General features: G+C 42.9%; 1 protein-coding gene across 2 annotated transcripts in view; it reads left to right on the forward strand.

The window, feature by feature from the left end:
• Positions 1-12,377, forward strand: part of mnta (MAX network transcriptional repressor a) — a 20,105-nt gene extending 7,728 nt beyond the window's left edge. Inside the window, exons 2-6 of one of the 2 annotated variants that reach the window (XM_010795991.1) lie at positions 2,659-3,235; positions 3,538-3,579; positions 3,872-3,983; positions 10,459-10,651; positions 11,176-12,377. In XM_010795991.1, the coding sequence (XP_010794293.1) occupies positions 2,659-3,235; positions 3,538-3,579; positions 3,872-3,983; positions 10,459-10,651; positions 11,176-11,948 (1,697 nt within the window). In that variant the 3' untranslated portion in view covers positions 11,949-12,377. The remainder of the gene's footprint in view (positions 1-2,658; positions 3,236-3,537; positions 3,580-3,871; positions 3,984-10,458; positions 10,652-11,175) is intronic. The other variant, XM_010795992.1, reaches the window with a different exon arrangement.
• Positions 12,378-14,565: the final 2,188 nt, after the last annotated feature.

Raw genomic sequence — 14,565 nt, forward strand, 5'->3', positions numbered from 1 at the left:
TATAAATGTCAGTCTTTATCGTCCGACGTTTGTGGTGTCTACTAAAGAGGTCGAAAAATTTACTCAAATTTTAGGCACTACCCATAGTTGAACCCAGTCGAATTCAACATAATTAATTATAATATCATAAAATTAAAATAACTGTCTTCGTAAACTAAGTAAGTACGACAACACTACATTTTTTCTTTACACTGTTTGTCACGAAGATTTTATTTAACGATTCGAAATCTAAATACACGTAAAATTTAGGTCGGTTCGTAAGTCCCATGTGAGAGGTGACTTCCCTCCCAAAAAAGATGTCTCGACGTAGAGCGACATTACATTAGGGTCAAGTGTCAGGGCGACTGATCGACCAAACTCACCCGCTTCTCAGACGAGATCCGACGAGTGCTATAACCCTTTTTGACTGTAACGCTAAAACAAGGGGGACGCTAATATAACGCTATACTTTTTGTATGTCTTAACTTCCTTCTGACAAAAAAAGGCTTTTGGGCGGGAAAGAATTTGAATACGATATGTCAACTCATAAAAAAATTGATATTAAATTTTGGCCTACGTTCCTAAATCCAGTGCCTGCAAGACTAGAATTCAATAGTCTCGTTGTTGCGAGGGGGACCTCTTTGGTACTTTGGATGAAATAAGCACACAAATGGAAATTTAAGTGCCCCAGGCAAACGAAACCTCTAAAACTAACACCGAACGACACGTACGTCTCGGACGTACAGTGAGGTGAGTTTCATGGGGACTGTCTCTCGCCGCGTCCCAAAAAAAGGAAAAACATCGTCGGTCGTTTTTATTAACATTGTACTGCACAAACCACTTAAACGGGTGAATTATATCGGTCAGGATTTTTTTTTAATACTTATAGCGGGCTGCTACACTTATAGCGCCCGTAACGCCCGTAATAAGCGCTAATAGCAGTGCTGGTGCTATATGCCGTTCGGGAATCAGAACCGAGTGAAGAGCCTGATTGTTCTTTGTGTGACACCTTGAGATATTGTACAGGTTTGATATATTTTCCGTAATGTAATTGACGTACGACACTTCTCACATTATTTTTTGTGCATCCTCAATTGACAATGAAGATTTTTGCGGGATGTTCAGTCTTCTGGGGCTTCAACTGCGTTTTATTATTATTAAAGTAACGAGTTTAAATCTCGGAAATATGGTAGGTTCTATTTTTATTTTATTTCTTGAACAACGTTACAAATTGATCAACATTGTTTTCCCTTTTGTCGGTTGTCGCCGACTCACATGACTTTTGACACTGTTTGTTTAACACTCAGTCTTTTACACTCTTCGAACTGGTATACACTTTGTAACGTATTCGTCTCCACTTAGTTCCTCAAGTAGAGGAAGATCAAGATCCAGGTTAAGTATAACTCCTGCTCGAGTCGGTAATTACATACGTACCGACCTCTTTCTCGACCACAGATCACGATACCGCGACACTACAAGGTGATAGTCTCCACCTATATTGTTCTTCAGCAGTAAAGGGTCCCCAGGTGACGTCGGTGAATGTGATGCGACAATCACGACTTGTCAATTACCTGGTAGACGTAAAATGGCGTAAATGTTATTTTTCCTCACGTTATTAGAAATTGTTTCCCCCTCCACTTTATGACTAAATTAAATGGGTAAACCCAAATGTCTCCTAACGGCGGGCATGTGTAATTGCAAAACAGATAATAAGGTCTGATATAACTCTATTATGCTTGGTGAGCAACGGGCCTCCCCAGCTGACTACTTTTTTTTTTACGATGTTGTATTTTAGTGTTGCCTCTGTGTTTAGTGTCCTGTCTGTCTGTAACTTTGTGTGGTCGTGTTACCACTGACAGGTCTCTCTTGAAAATGAGACCGTGTATCTCAATGAGATCTAAACCTTTATAAATAAAGGCTAAATAAAAAAAATAAAAAATACTGTATATATATTATATTGACTCTTTGGACAGTTGTGTGATATATTCCTTTAAAAAAAAATATTACAGTGGGTAATTTATTATTGAATCTATGTATTATTATTATAAGGTATTCTGTGACAGAGCTCCTCTCCTCGACGCTCTCTCGTCGACTCGTCCTGCAGCCTTTAGTCTGGTAGTTTGCTTTCATGTGATTTGAGGGAGTGACTTTGGAAGGCGGCCTGAAGGGAGGTGCTGGAATTTTTTCAGTCAAATACTTTCAAAATCTAGTTTACTTGCTGGTTGAGCCAACGTTTTCTGACCCAAAAAAGAAAAAGCTTTGAACAGAAACGTGGCATCGTGCTACACTGGTTAATGACATTCAAACTGTTCTGTGTGGTAGTATCACTAGATTTGGATCTAAAACACTTGACTTTAGTGAGGGTAATCAAGGCTAGCAGGCCTTGGTTTGTGTGAGAGTGTTTAGGTTGTCTCAAGGACTTCTCGATGGTTAATCAAATATTTTGTCAGTTCTCATTTTCAGTAGATGCTAGTTGCTACATCAAAAGGGCCTCGTGCATTTCCTCTGACATACCTTCCTGTAGATCTGAATCAATGTTACTTTTCTATTATTGATTTTTTCCTATAATTTCGCAAAACGTAGCATATTCGGATATGGTGGCATCATGCTGTGATCATTGTCCCTAAAGTGTGTATAGTGTGTCATGTCTCCTGGTAACCTGCTTTGTTTCTTCCTCAGAGGATGACCTAAAGGAGAAGCAACGTCTGGAGCAGTTTTCTCAGCAGAGGCACGCTGCTGTGCTCTACAACTCAACTATCCACATCAACAATGTTTCTAAAGGGGACGCTCTGCGCTCTGGGGGCCACCCGGGGCCCATCCCGCCCTCTCTGCCTCCCCCGTCCTCTCTGCCTCCCCAGTCTATGGCCATCACTGTCATCCCCGTCCCTGTGGTCACCCCTAACCCTGCAGGCTCACCCACGCTGCCCGTCGCCACGCTCTCCCCCCCTGCTGCTCCCCCGCCTGCCGCCACGCTGCCACGCTCTCCACAGCCCAAACCTGAGCCCTCAGTGCTGACCGCCAACCACAAGCAGCTGATACAGAGCCTCCACCCGCAGCTCCTCACCCAGACTAACAATGCTAAACTGCAGCAGCTGGTGCAGCGCTACCCGGGGTCCATCGTCTCGCCCCCGCAGCGACACGCCATCCTGCCTCAGACGAGCCCCGTGCTGCAGCAGGCCCCTCTGCAGAACGGCCCCGCCAGCCGGGGGAGTCCGCCTGACGACGGCCGCCTGCTCGACAAGAAGAGACCGGGAGGGTACATAATTTAAATGGGAGAATTGCTTTTAATAGATCTGTTGATTTTTGTTGATCAATATATAGGTACATATGACCTGTAGCCTCCAATCAAAGTCTTTTGATTATGTGAAATGCAAAAAAATAGCTACATGTAGCAATTGTAAAGCTTTTACATTATTGATATTTCACCTCTAAAAGACAGAATATTATCGTCACTAAGCTTTTTGCTAGCAAGAAATATTTTTTGGTTGATTTTTATTATTCATGTCACACTGCCCTTTAAACGCCAAATTCTTACTGTGCTTATCTGTGCTCTTACAGGGCAGGCACAAGAGAAGTGCATAACAAGCTTGAGAAAAACAGGTGGGTTCAACCTGTCTACCATAGGTCCTTAAAGAGAGCGCCATCTGAGCTTATTTGTGTTGTTACATTTAATAATAGTTTACTAGCTACATAGTCTTTTTTCTCTGAAACTGACAGTTGCCTACTGTTTATTTGTTGCCGTTTCATTTTAATGCTAAGCTTGATTGCTTTTTAGTTGAGACCACTATTTCAAAAAGTTGTTTTGCTAATCATCTGTTGGTAAATTAAAGCCAAATGTGGCTCAACCATCCCTGCTGTCTCAAATCCCCTCTCTGTGTTTTGTGTCTGTCAGACGAGCACACTTGAAGGAGTGCTTTGAGACGCTGAAAAAGAACATCCCCAACATCGACGAGAAGAAGACCTCCAATCTGAGCGTGCTGAGGAGTGCGCTGAGATACATTCAGGTAAGACCAGTCCAGCTTGCTAATACAAAGTGCTGGGTATAAGTTTAGCAAAGGCATATTGCTGATCAATCTGACTATGCCAGAGCTTCATCATAGCAATGTGAAACTGACGGATCAATTGTTATCAGCCTCAGTGACTCTTCCTAAAGCATTCGAGATTTTTATTAAAGCATCGCTGACATTTAAAGGGGCGGCAGTTTAGAAATGTTTTAAAGCTTTTTGTAGTTCTAGTAGGTGTGCAGGTGTTGCCTTTTTCTTCATTGTCCCAAATAAACATTTACTACTGATACTCGTTTAAAACCTGCTTCCTGCTGCATTTATCATCACAGGGATTTATAACTTATTCTTGTTTTCTTGCAATGTTGTGTTCATGTGTTTGGATCCTTCTTCACCGAGGAATCATTGACGCTTCCTCTTTTGCAACATTTTTATGTGACTTTTTGTCTAGTTATGCCACATATGACTCACCTTGTGTGTGCGTCAGCCTCTCACTCTGAGAGTATAGGGTTGTAAACAGCTGGTGCAAAGGTCCACTACTGGCCTAGTTTCACTTTTTCTGACAAACTTGAGCTGTGTCCTAGTGTTTACTCATTTCTTCTTGGCATGACCCACGGGCCCAACCTGGCACAAGGTGTTTTATTTATTTGTATCCATGCTGTAGTTGATCTAATAACATAATCCAGGTTTATTAGAATTTCATTTACGCCAGTGGAGCAGTTGTATTTTTGTTTTGGTCCTGCAATGGTCATGGTTTGATGTAAGGCGTGCAGAATGTAAGATAGTTATTTGGTTATACTGAGTGGTAATGATAGGTGTGCTCTTCTTGGTTATGATCTATTCAGGCCTCGATGGAAGCACCAGCCCGGTGTTCATATTTCTTATTGTTTTATAACAGTGGTGCAGGTTTACTAATGTGAGCTGCAGAGGACAGGGAGCTGCTGATTTGATGCTCTGATATGCAGCAGTCTGGTTGTTCCTCTCGGCGCGTGGATACCGAGGGAAAGTAGGACAGCGTGGGTGCAGAGCTTCACCCAACCTCCCCCCTCTGCCCCCCTCTGTGTGATTAAGCAACACCCTGTTACATTGTTGTGTTCGACTGGCAGACTGACCTGCCTCTCTTTTCCTCCTATCAACAGCTGAGCTGCACCACTGAGGAGTTAGAACCAATCGCAAATACACAAATACCTCATTTATTTTGTAACCAGAGCTCGACATATTTCCAACAAATGAATGGTGTATTATTCTCAGGGACAGGTCCTTCTTAACATGTCATTTCTTGTTTAGAAATATAACCCGGTGCCATAACACTAGATTGTAGCTCTTGTAGGTCACAACAGTGTGCCTCTTTATCCCAAGGCAAAGGCTTTTTTCATTGGCCTGGCTGGATCTGTTTTGAAAGGATAAGAGTAAAAGGGAGGAACTAAGGTGATGGGAAGCCAAAACTAAACGTCACACTCATTGTGACATGGAGGTTACAGGCGTGTGTCTGCATGCACACAGCTCTCCCCCCCAGCCCCTGTCCTTGCCCTCCATTGAGGGCAGCCTGCACAAAAACATCGAGTTCAGGAGAGGCTTCAGGCTTAGCGCCAGATTTCATATGCTTCATCTTCTCTTCATGTCAATGTGAGAAAAGTAGCTCCGTTTCTAGTTTTAAGTTCAGTTTTCCACAGAAAGCCACCGGCCTGGCCAAGATCATGTGTTACTTCCACATTTCATTTCATGTGCAAATGACTCAGCAACTAACGAACCAGAAACCTTACACACAAACAGATGACTTTAAATGTATGTATGACCTCTTGTTCCCGAAGGCTCTCCCCTGAGCTTCCTGTGTAAAATAAACCCTGGTGCTTTAGAGCTCCTCCTCTCTGCTCCCCCTCCCTTCCTCCCTCGATCCTGCATATGTGAGCTTTTAAGGCCACATGAGCAGCAAGCACATGGCTAGCGTGATCCGCGTGACGTCACCCCCCCTGCCCTCCCCTCCACATGGCCCCCGCCCAGCTCTGCAACAGGCAGGACTCTCCGTAGGAGGGAGGGAACGAACATGGAGCGGTAAACACAGGGCTCGTTTTACTCGCTCGCGCTTCATCCCCCCTTCAAAGCTCACTGGACGTGTTCCTCCGCGGCTTCTCTCAGAATGCCAGTTAGAAATGTGTCGTGCCATCTGGAGTGTAGAGGTGGAGAAGGTGTATGTGTGTTTCATTATTTGAAGGATTTAGTTCACACAAACAATGGCATATTCCCCTAGAAGCCATATTCATTTATTATTAAGTTATTAATTCAGCCTATCTACGGCAGTCGAGGTCACCGCTTTAATATGTCAAGGTTTTTGAAACCTCTCAGCTTTGTCTTTGTGTCTTCTGTAGCAAGACTCCAGTCAGATTCAGAAAATGCTACATTTGCTGTTGTCTGTATTCATCTCAAGGGAAATTCTACTTTTCTGGGGGAAAGAGAGAAATATCTCCAGCATGGTCTGGACCTCCCCCCCCTCCTCAGGCCACGATGAGGTATTAAGGTCAGTTTTGACTAGCACATGCTTAGGCACAAAGAGCAGTGTGCAATAGTGGGGATTTTTTCCCCATGGACAAGCTTTTTATTGTTGAAGGCAGGCACCACGTGAAGGTCTCAGTTGCAGCTGGAGGCCACAGTAAGACAAGAGATTATGGATTCCACTCCACTGTCACAAGACCTCTGATCAGTCATCCAGCAGCATGTCTGCAACGTGGCTTCCTGTGCTACTGGCCCTTTAAGAAAAACCCAGCCTGGTGCCGTCTACTGCAAAAGTGAGTCAGTGAGTACAGCTTGTAATGCTCTCTCTCAATCCCCCACGCTCTGTGGCCCTCCCTCTCCCATTCTCTGTGGGGCCATGTGCTCAGCACTCGCATTGCTTGTGACAGCGCAGAGGCAGTGTTTACCTTCCAACACACACTCGTATAACGCAGCCTTTCCCTGTACTAATCGATACAAGGCAAAGGTGGGGCGTTGTCTCTCTCTTAAAGGAGGACGTTTGTGGTTCAGGGGCGCGGCCATGTGCAGCAAAGAGAGAAAAGGAGCTTTGCACAATATCAACCTGGTGACGTGACTCACAGGGGGATGAAGTCATGAGGGAGGAATCAGCAGCAGACCTGGTTTCTAAAGAGACAGTGTTTGCTCTGTCCCCCATCAGCCCTGCAACAGAGAGAGATCAGTGGGTTTTTGTGGAGTGTTTCTCACCACGAGTCATAGTTTGAGGCATAAAGCTGCCTGCTAGCACATGAGTAAAAGGGTGCCTCCCTTTTTACTCTCGATCCACGTGTCACATATTTTGTGCGCTCTTCATACTCTAACAACGCTGTGTGTGAGAGAATCTGTTCCCGATCTCTTTCACTATTACCCTATTGTAAGAAGAAATTAAACTAAACTAAAATGTACCTTTAGCACATGAGGGTGTGAATGGTCTTTGATGTTACCGAGGAAACCTTGTGAGGTTTCCATCTGTTTCTATGGCAACCAAAGATGGGGGCATTTCAGTACATCATGTGCTTCCACCGAGGAAACTGTTTGCGTGTTCAGACTGAAGCACCGATATCCTCAGACCTCTGGACAGAGAGTGGCTGTTTATGTACCAGGTTACTTATTAATCTGCTCCCCATGCTTATAGCTTTTCTCTGTGTGCATGACGGAGAAATGATGCAATACTTGAATTCCTGTAATATTCCAGAAGCATTCGAAACCTTTCACAAATAAAGACATAGAGGTCAGACAGTAGTGTTACCTTCTGGATCATCTTTAACAAAGCTCAGTAAAGACAATTCAGATTCTAATTTTGACAATTATTCCTAATTCAGTCAATTCAGATTCTAATATGGTAAATTATGAACCTAATTTGATGTGTTTAAAAACCACTTGCCATGTGCCATGATAACACACTAATGTTTTTTTAACTGTAAAATGTGCCACTCGGTGTATATGTATATATATATTCAAGCAATAGCTCACGACAGGCCGTGGTATATGCTCATTATATCACAGCTAAGGGGCGTGGTTCGGCCCGACGCGTGAGCTATTGCTTTTATAAAACGGTTACCAAGTGTGGCAATATGAAAGAAAAATACACATTCTGATTTAAATAGTTTTTATTAGTAAATAATGATGTTCAAAATAAAATAGTCCCTCGTTGCCTTCTGCACAAAACATAGTGCGAGGTGGTTGCTATGCAACAACACTAACTAACAGCGTTGATCCATTATTTGGCTGTTTATTTACATTAATGTGTATGTTGCTGTTTATTATGCACCCACTGAAAACCTGTCCAGCATCAGTAGCATGGCTTACGTGGTCACTTGTATAGATTGAGGTTGTTCTAGGCTGTTGCTTGGCGTGGCGAGAATATTGCTCCACTTTCTCCGGTCCCCGAGATTGGGCTTCCAGTAGCTCTGGAGAGAGCTTTCGCACCTGTGGCCACTAACGGTCATACTTTCTCTGCTTTGTTTCAAGACCCGCATCAGAAAGCTTTTGAATGGTGCTACTTTTCCAGTTGGTCTACCTGCTCTTCACGTAGCTCTGCATGTCGTCGTTTAGGTGCTTTTTTTTTCTGGAGATAGGCACTGCTCAATCCACTCCGGAGGTCGAAGTTAATCTTAAATGTTTCCATTTTATGCTTTGTAAGTTTGTTTCATAACGGAAGAAATCTAAATATATTTATAAAACTGACAAGTCAAATCAAGCAATCTGATTGGTCGATAGTGTTTTTGCAGACCTCTTTGATTACAGATTTGAAAACATTTTTGCTTGCTTTAAAAGTAGCACAATTCATTATGTTAAACCTTGGAAAGTATCTAGATATCCCTGCCCTAATGCCAAAGGAACTGCACACTGAATATGTTTTGCCGTCTGATGTCTATGTCTGGACCGCTGCGTAAAAAGGAGGGTTTCTGCCCCGTTACTTCTCCGCTGCTTTCTTGTTCCAGTATGAAAAGCAAACTGCAGTTTGTATACTGTTTTTCTCAGACGCAGAGGGATACTGACTTGTTGTGAAAAGTAACTTACAATTCTACCCGTGGTATACGCTCAGTATATCACGGCTAAGAACCAATCAGATTGCTTGATTTGACTTGTCCGTTTTATAAATATATATATATCGTTTTGGTTTATCATTTGAAGTGTTCACTTTAACCACTACAAACTGCTTGTTTCACTGGTATAAATAATTCTTGTCCTGACTTTTTTTCTGCCAACAAAAATGGGGAAAGGACTTCCTCTGAGTTTGTATTTGTGTTGGTGATTGTAGTCAGTCCATGAACAGACTGCTCGGCCCATGTGTTTTTAATCCTGGATCAAGACTAGAGACAGGTGCAGAATTACACAAGGCCCACCTTTTGTCCCTGTGCTATTTATGTACAAGCATATTGTACTGTACTCGCACAAACCCCGCTGATAGAAATCCCTCTACATGCAGCTACAACACAACACAGACATTGTCTCAATCCGGCCCTCTCACTCTAGATGACCTGCACATGCTGTACCTTCACAGATACATGGTGGCATGAACAATAACAGGAAGTCCACTTTGGGCAAATGGCTTTAAGATCCTGAGTCATCAGGCTGCTGGTAACAGATTTCACACAGGGCCGTTTCCCCTAGCCGAGGTAGTTTCGGGTACTTTGATTGAGCTGGACATGTAATAAATGATATCAAGTTTCACATTTCAAAACCTGAAACCCCTGACAGCGTAACTCGATCCTGACTGTATCATGATAGCCAGCAGTCATTTATGCATTAGTTTTAAGATGATATGTTGCTGAACACTCTTTGTATATATACATTTCTCGCATCCTGTAGCCATGTGGAGGGAGGGGCAGCTCAGTTAGTTTTGCGTTGTGTCAGTTGATGGGTTAGGGGACTTTGGGTCACAGAGAGCCACAGCCTGGCAGCACCTCCTACTTTCCACACCCTCCTGCCCCCCTCCACCTCTGCCTGCGTATTTAGCTCTGATATTTAGTTCTCTGCAAACAGTCTCTAGTCGCAGGTTTGTTTTTAAATCTGTATTTCTTGGACCTGTTCCTTATGAATCAGCTGTAGAGACTGCATGGGCATTGGTGCTGGTTTCTATTGAGGTTAAATGATGCATGGTTTTGTTTTTGAGCACACACTCTTTCTTAGGGTTTTGTAAAAAGTGCATTATTTCCCCGCAAAATGCAGTGAAGCTTAATTATAAAGAGGCATAAAATGGAAAATTAACTCAAAATGATTATATTAAAAATGTATTTTAAAAAAACGAATCGACTTAGGCCTCAAAGTTAAATTGACATCGCTCTTAATCGTTAATCAACAAAAGTAAGGCATCACAGAGACAGCATTTATTTAGGTGCGGTTGTATTGTTGCATTATTCTGTGGTACTTACTTTAAACTGGTAACACTATGATGAAGATTCTCTATTCATTATTTTAAAATCTAATGATTTGAGAGTTTATCAATGTTCTTCTTCTCTGCTTTCAGACGTTGAAGCGGAAAGAGAAGGAGTACGAGCACGACATGGAGCGACTGGCCAGAGAGAAGATCGCCACGCAGCAGCGGTTAGCGGAGCTGAAGAACGAGCTCAGCCAGTGGATGGATGTGATGGAGGTGGACCGCGTGCTGCGACAGACCGTACAGCCGGAGGAGGACCAGGCCTCCACCTCCACCGCCTCAGGTACACCGACCGCCGGGCCGGACCACCTTTAGGGACCGCCCCTGTGTTAGAGACGCAAAGACTCGATTTTATTGACAGATTTAAGAAAAAAAAGAAAGAATCATAGTCTGACCGGCCGATTCAGATTTTTCTTTCTTTAACTTCAGTTTACAGCGCGTTCACAAACCTTTTTATAAATGTAGTCTAAATGTTGACCTCATTGTTGTTAAAAACTTTGTTTCGAAAGTTATTGCAACGGCTTATGTTATGCTTGTGTGTGCAAGCTTTAAGTCTACTCATACACCAATGATATCATATATGTGTTTGGCTGCAACGTCACTGTCTGTGCAACTGTGTGCGCAACGTAAAGATACTACATGTAAGGCACAAGGTATAAATACATTTATGTTTTTATAACAGTTCTAAACTGCAAAATGACCTACCAAATACAGCACCAAACCACATTCTATTTCTAAATATATCTATTAGTCAAATGAAATCAATTACATTTGGTGATAATGAGTTAATTGTTTCCTCTGTTGCAGAAGGTGAAGACATCATGGATGAAGACCTGGAAGAAGAGATTGCGCCGAGAGCACAGACTGCCTTACCCACCGTGCCTCAAACCATGAAACCTGATCTGCACCGGACTGCACCCCCCACTCAGGCCCCCACCTTGGCCCCCAGCACTACCTCCTTCATCACCCAGCACATTTCCATCCAGCACAAAGTCCCTCAGCTCCATCCGCTCACAGTGACTCCTCAACAGCCGGGGTTCAAACCTGCAGTCCCCCATACACTCGCCTCCCCCTGCCCTCCCATCAGCCTCACGCAGACCCTCGTCCCCACCCAAACACAGATGGTGACGGCGTCCAGCCTCCACCCCACAGTCATAGCCCACGCTTCAGTGTCCCACCCCTCAGTCATACAAGCAGTGAACCACGTCATCCATGGAGGGGGTCACAAACGCATCGCCCACCTGGCTTCCTCCACCAGCACGGTCCAGTTAGCCCACCAACCCATAGGCCACATCACCGTGCACCCGGTGGCCCACCTCCACCAGCACCTTTACCCCCAGCAGGTGGCCGTCACACAGTCGGCCATGATGGGTCACATCACCCACACCATAAACCACGCCCCCCCTCACATGAACGGCACTGTGACTAGCCAACCCGCTGCCACCATCATGGGCAAGCAGACAGCAGTGAACACCCAGATGGTGACGCACCACCCGCAGCTGGTGGGTCAGACGGTGCTCAACCCTCTGACTATGGTGACCATGCCCTCCTTCCCCATCGGCACTCTGAAGCTGGCTTGAACCCCACGTAGAGGACCGCCAGGCTGGGAGATATGGGGGAACTACAGGCCTTAGATCAGGCCTCTGAGGAACCGACCGTGAGGGCCGGAGATCTGCGGGACCCCTCGCTGATCCAGAGTTTGACTTTCATTCACAAGCATTACAGCTGATGGAAAGCCGGGAACATTCCTACAACAAACCCTCTTTAAAGAGTCTTTCACCGGTGTCCTGAGAACTTTATCCTGAATTTGGGATATGATTGAAATCCTCTTGAGCAAGTCTGACAATATATATGGTGGGCAGATGTTAAGACATCACTCTCTGCATAAAGGGAAGTCTTGTGCTGCCACTACACTGTCCATTAGGGCTGAATCATCTGTCGGTGACCAGTCAATGTGCCTACATAATATCTCTGCACTTGGAAAGCAAAATTAGGATAGCTTAATCGAAGAAGAACCTAGTAAACAATGTAATCATAGACACATGGTTGTGTAGATGTTAATGGCAAACAAAGCATGGTGGACCCTTAAGGGAGAGCGGGTGCAGCGAGCAAGTCCGGGAAGTATTAAGATCCGCAGAGTGGAAGAAAAGGAACACAATGTCAAATCTTTGAATTGAACAGCCAAATCTGATTTACTTCAAATAAATCTGATCTGGGTATAGCAAGCCTAGTGTCCATGTCCGCAGCATGTCACCGTGTTCATGGAGGTACTTGCTGCTGGTTATCACTGTGGATTAACATATATTATGTAGTGGAGAAGCTACTCTGTGAGACTGAGCGTGGGATCACTGCTGGACCCGCCATAACCAGCACATTGGGAATGTGATGTAGAGGAGCTCCTCCTCAACAGAGGCACATGCTGCAGGGCTGAAGTCAAATCCCGGACTGAACCAAAGCTCCTGAGCGGAGCATCAGCCGTCAGTGATGCTGCATACAGCTATAGCCCCCCCTGCTGGCTGATTGTGCTCAATGTAATGCTAATATTCCTGTGACTATTAAAAAACTTCTAATATAGTATAATACTGATGGTTCTCATTCAAACAACGGCCATTTAAAGTAAAAAGAACATGCAGTTTTGTCAGGGTTTGTATTTTTATCGTGGACACTGAAATTGTTACTTTATTTAGGATATAGCTATGTTTTGGTCACAGCTGCTAATATATGTTTTAAATATTTTTGCCAAACAGAATCAGTTCCAAACACCCCCTAAAAGTCACAACACAGTGGTGTGTTTAAAAACGAAACTCTTGAGATACAAACTCAGAAGCTACAAGGTGAGGGATTGCTTTTGAATTTTGAATGTGAATACATAAAAAAGGTCCATAAAATGTAGTTACATGTGTTTCTATGCTGTCTTCAATGGCAAATGGTAGTAGTATGGGTGTTTGCATGCTGTGAATGCATGTCATGACTGTGTATTTGTGATAATACTGAAAGCGAGCTGTGGAGGGTCTGTCTGACTTCAACATGTTGCAGTAGGAATGTAATATTTCTTTACTCAGAGTTTTAAGTGATTTCAACACCCAACATTAATTAAATCAATCAATGTGATTTTTCAAGACTATTCTTTTCCAAAGCTAGCACTGTGAACATTTCTATTAGCCTCAATGAGCAGCAGTTAAGCGTAGCACTTGTTCTCCTTATTTATTCTGAATGTACTCATCTGTGAAAGGATGTGGAGAAGTGCACTCATCAGAAGTTAAGCCCTTTTTTTCTTATTATGTTTTTTTTTAAAGAAATATACTTTATGAAAGTATCACGTGTATGTAATGCGCAACATTTAAACATTTTGTATTTTAAGATTTACTGTTGCTTGTTTCATGTGGAGAATGACTTCTTCTGTTCAGTGTAAAATTTGATAATATAGTTGTTTTTTCTGGGACCATGTATAGTGCTGTTTATCGGGGTGGCAACTACTCAGACCTCTTTTCACGTTGATATCTCATTCGGCCACTTTGGAAAGTATTCACCCCGTAATTGTTTTCTATTTTGTTTTGATGCAATATGATTAAAGCAGGGACTATTAGTTTTCTTTTTAACTGATTTTCTCCTCAATATTTTATGCAAATCATCCTGAAGAAATCATATTGTAGCAAAACAAAATGTGTTAAAATGAACAGGGATTCAGATACTTGAAGAAGCAACAATATACTCGTGTGTTTTCCCTATGGAGAAAGTTTAAATTGTATATAGCCTGTAAATGTTGGGCTGCATTTAGATCTAACTGTATTATGTAAAATGCTGGGGAAAATATGTAAAATTTATAAAAGCTACTTAATAAATTGTATTATGTTTACTAATGTCTGAAGCTGCATTTATTTTTATTTTAACCAGATGATCATTTTATTTTTCAAAGACTGTTGAAGTTGACAGTCAGATTTAAATTATGATTTTTTATTATTAATTGCCAGAAGCTATACAATACTGACATAAATAAGTCTTATCAAATTGTTTCTTATAAATGTCACTTAATTGTCATAGTATAATATGTAATATACCACATATTATAAAACGGACAAGTAAAATCAAGCAATCTGATTGGTTCTTAGCCGTGATATACTGAGCGTATACCACGGGTAGAATTGTAAGTTACTTTTCACAACAAGTCAGTATCCCTCCGCGTCTGAGAAAAACAGT

Source organism: Notothenia coriiceps, unplaced genomic scaffold (assembly GCF_000735185.1).
Source record: "Notothenia coriiceps isolate Sejong01 unplaced genomic scaffold, NC01 NC01_scaffold00037250, whole genome shotgun sequence".
Taxonomy (NCBI): domain Eukaryota; kingdom Metazoa; phylum Chordata; class Actinopteri; order Perciformes; family Nototheniidae; genus Notothenia; species Notothenia coriiceps.